Raw genomic sequence first — 2,306 nt, forward strand, 5'->3', positions numbered from 1 at the left:
AGAAGCCAAGAAAATTCTGATTACCAAGGTCCATGTTGATATATTGACATGAATTCTTGTTCTCCGTGTCTTCCAATGTCATCTGTGACAATGGATCCTATCATCCAGCAGCCTAGATACGCAGCAGAGTCTTTGGGACACAAGTTTGAATAAATGCGAACACATTCCCATTATTTTGTTTGCTAAACCACAAGGAAGGACCTAGAAAGGTTGTGACCGCTGAACGTGAGCAGGGAATGTGTCATCCTGTTCTATCTTCCTCCCCAATGGTCTTGGATGTTACTTTGAAGTACGAATGACTGAAGAGTTGTATAAGATGCAAGTAAAGCTGGAAATTTGAAGCACTTCTGCACAATAATAGTCTAAAAAGAAGATGCACAATATAGTCTTCAGAGCTTCATTAGGACATCAGAAGAAGATGCCATGAAGCTTGGCCGTGTACAACTATATTTGGCATGTCCTTGTCCATCTGATCAGAAGTAATGGTTATTCTTCTGTCTCAACCCCGCGTTGTCGTTTGGTCCCACCACAAGGGAAGCAGCAATGTCTATGCAAGTGCCCTTTATTCTTGGGTTGTTACCGTTGTCAAGTGAGCAGCTATAGTTTTATCTCTTCTTCAATCTTTACTCCATCATTTTTGGAATTGCACAATGAGACACAACCTGTTAGGCCTCATCACACAACCAGACAAATTGTGGCTAAATCACAACCCAAGGGAGGTCCATTGCACGTGGTTATGGTACGGTGAGCACACCAGGACTCAATGCACCCTGACTGAGCCGGGCAGCCGCCCTGCAAATTATATAGCAGATCCAATTTCTCAGTACGGCCGCCAGGCTCTTATGAAGATCTCTAACCGTCCCGAAACGTCTACAAACATTAACTTGTTTGTGGACCATTTTTGCCCATGGTCATAGGAATGAGACCTCAATCTGTACAGATGTTGCATTGAATCAACTCCATGGCGGTTACAGTTACTCTCTAATTAACATTATATCCAGATTTTTAACCTTGTCAATTAGTAAATTTAAGGGTGAACAATGTTTCAAAGATTTTTGTTATACCGACTCACAGTTGATAGTTTATTCTAGGTGTATAAATCTGCCAAAATAAGAAAAGCTTCACCTTAATGTCCTCCCATTCCTTCATCTTCAGGTCCACATCAGAACCTGGAACATGTATGGTAACATGGGAGCATCTCCTTCCAGGCATCTCTAAGCCTCGGATTACTGAAAATGAGCAGAACAGATTGCACAGGACTGACGGAGGATGAAAGCACCAGAATTACCCAGAATCCTGTTTCCAATTTTGTGGTAATAGAAAAATAGAAAATCACCATTAAAGTGTAAAGGAGTCCATAGTAGAAGAGGGACTGCGTCATTCTGCTGACCACCCTCATATATGACATCTGATGTTTAGTGTCCACTGTTTCCATACGTCTCTCCATCTTATGACCATGTGTCTTCAGTGTCCATATCGTGCACATGGTGGAGCTGAGTACTATAGTAACGGGTAAGAAAGTAATAACTAGGCCGGCCTCGATAATTCCCAATCTCTTATCTGCCAGCAGCCCCATGAGTGTTGGAGGAGTATCTGTGATGTTTCTCCATTTCTCTGCAGAAATTAGTAAACTACTTAATGAGCTATTGATGAAAGACACAACTTCCAGCACTAATATCATCCAAGATACAATGGAGCTGAGGTGGAGCTTTATCCAAGAAAGGAACCTGGACGGTGATATTTTTATAAAATAGAAGGCTCCGAGGCCGGCAGTGAACCAAGCGCAGGAGCAGATGCTGTAGAGCAGTAATATGTTATACATAGGAGACAAGTCAACTGTAGAAGAACTTCGAAGACCAACAAACTCATCCAATAAGCCGGCAGAGATCAGCAAGTTGTACATCACATTAGAGATGCAGAGGCCACACAAGATTTTATTACTGTCTATTATTTGTTTCTGTGTGTAGAAGTCATAGAAGATGATAGATACAATAAAAACATTCAAAAATAGTCCCACTGTCAACTCCATGGCCAAGACGACGACAGACGCCAAGACTTTGGGATCATTTATAGTTTCCATCTTATCGTTGATTCCCTCAGCTCAGAAATGTTCACAAATTCCAAATGGTCTTTTATTTTGTTTGAGACCAATAACATTCAGTTCATAGGTTTGTCTTGTCTCAGGCTCTTCCCAATGTTCTCCACTCAAGAATTCAAGTAAGTGTCATTGGCGTCTTGTCTTATCCTCAGTAGAGTCTTATCTTTATCCATCTGCTACACACTCAGGCTCTGTAATGGAAAAATAT

General features: G+C 41.4%; 1 protein-coding gene across 1 annotated transcript; it reads right to left on the minus strand.

The window, feature by feature from the left end:
* Window positions 1-251: 251 nt before the first annotated feature.
* Window positions 252-2,080, minus strand: LOC140075667 (taste receptor type 2 member 8-like). Its single transcript, XM_072121818.1, has 2 exons — window positions 1,289-2,080; window positions 252-362 (listed from the first exon to the last, which is right to left on the minus strand). Exons 1-2 carry the CDS (start codon window positions 2,078-2,080, stop codon window positions 252-254), a joined length of 903 nt encoding a protein of 300 aa, XP_071977919.1.
* Window positions 2,081-2,306: the final 226 nt, after the last annotated feature.

This window comes from Engystomops pustulosus, chromosome 8 (genome assembly GCF_040894005.1).
Source record: "Engystomops pustulosus chromosome 8, aEngPut4.maternal, whole genome shotgun sequence".
NCBI classification, from domain to species: domain Eukaryota; kingdom Metazoa; phylum Chordata; class Amphibia; order Anura; family Leptodactylidae; genus Engystomops; species Engystomops pustulosus.

Excerpts from the sequence above, each read along its gene's own strand:
- LOC140075667 (XM_072121818.1), bottom strand. The coding sequence starts at position 2,080 with ATGGAAACTATAAATGATCCCAAAGTCTTGGCGTCTGTCGTCGTCTTG. Across the intron at positions 363-1,288 it reads AATTGGAAACAGGATTCTGG|ACTATTATTGTGCAGAAGTG; the intron begins GTAATTCTGGTG and ends TCTTCTTTTTAG.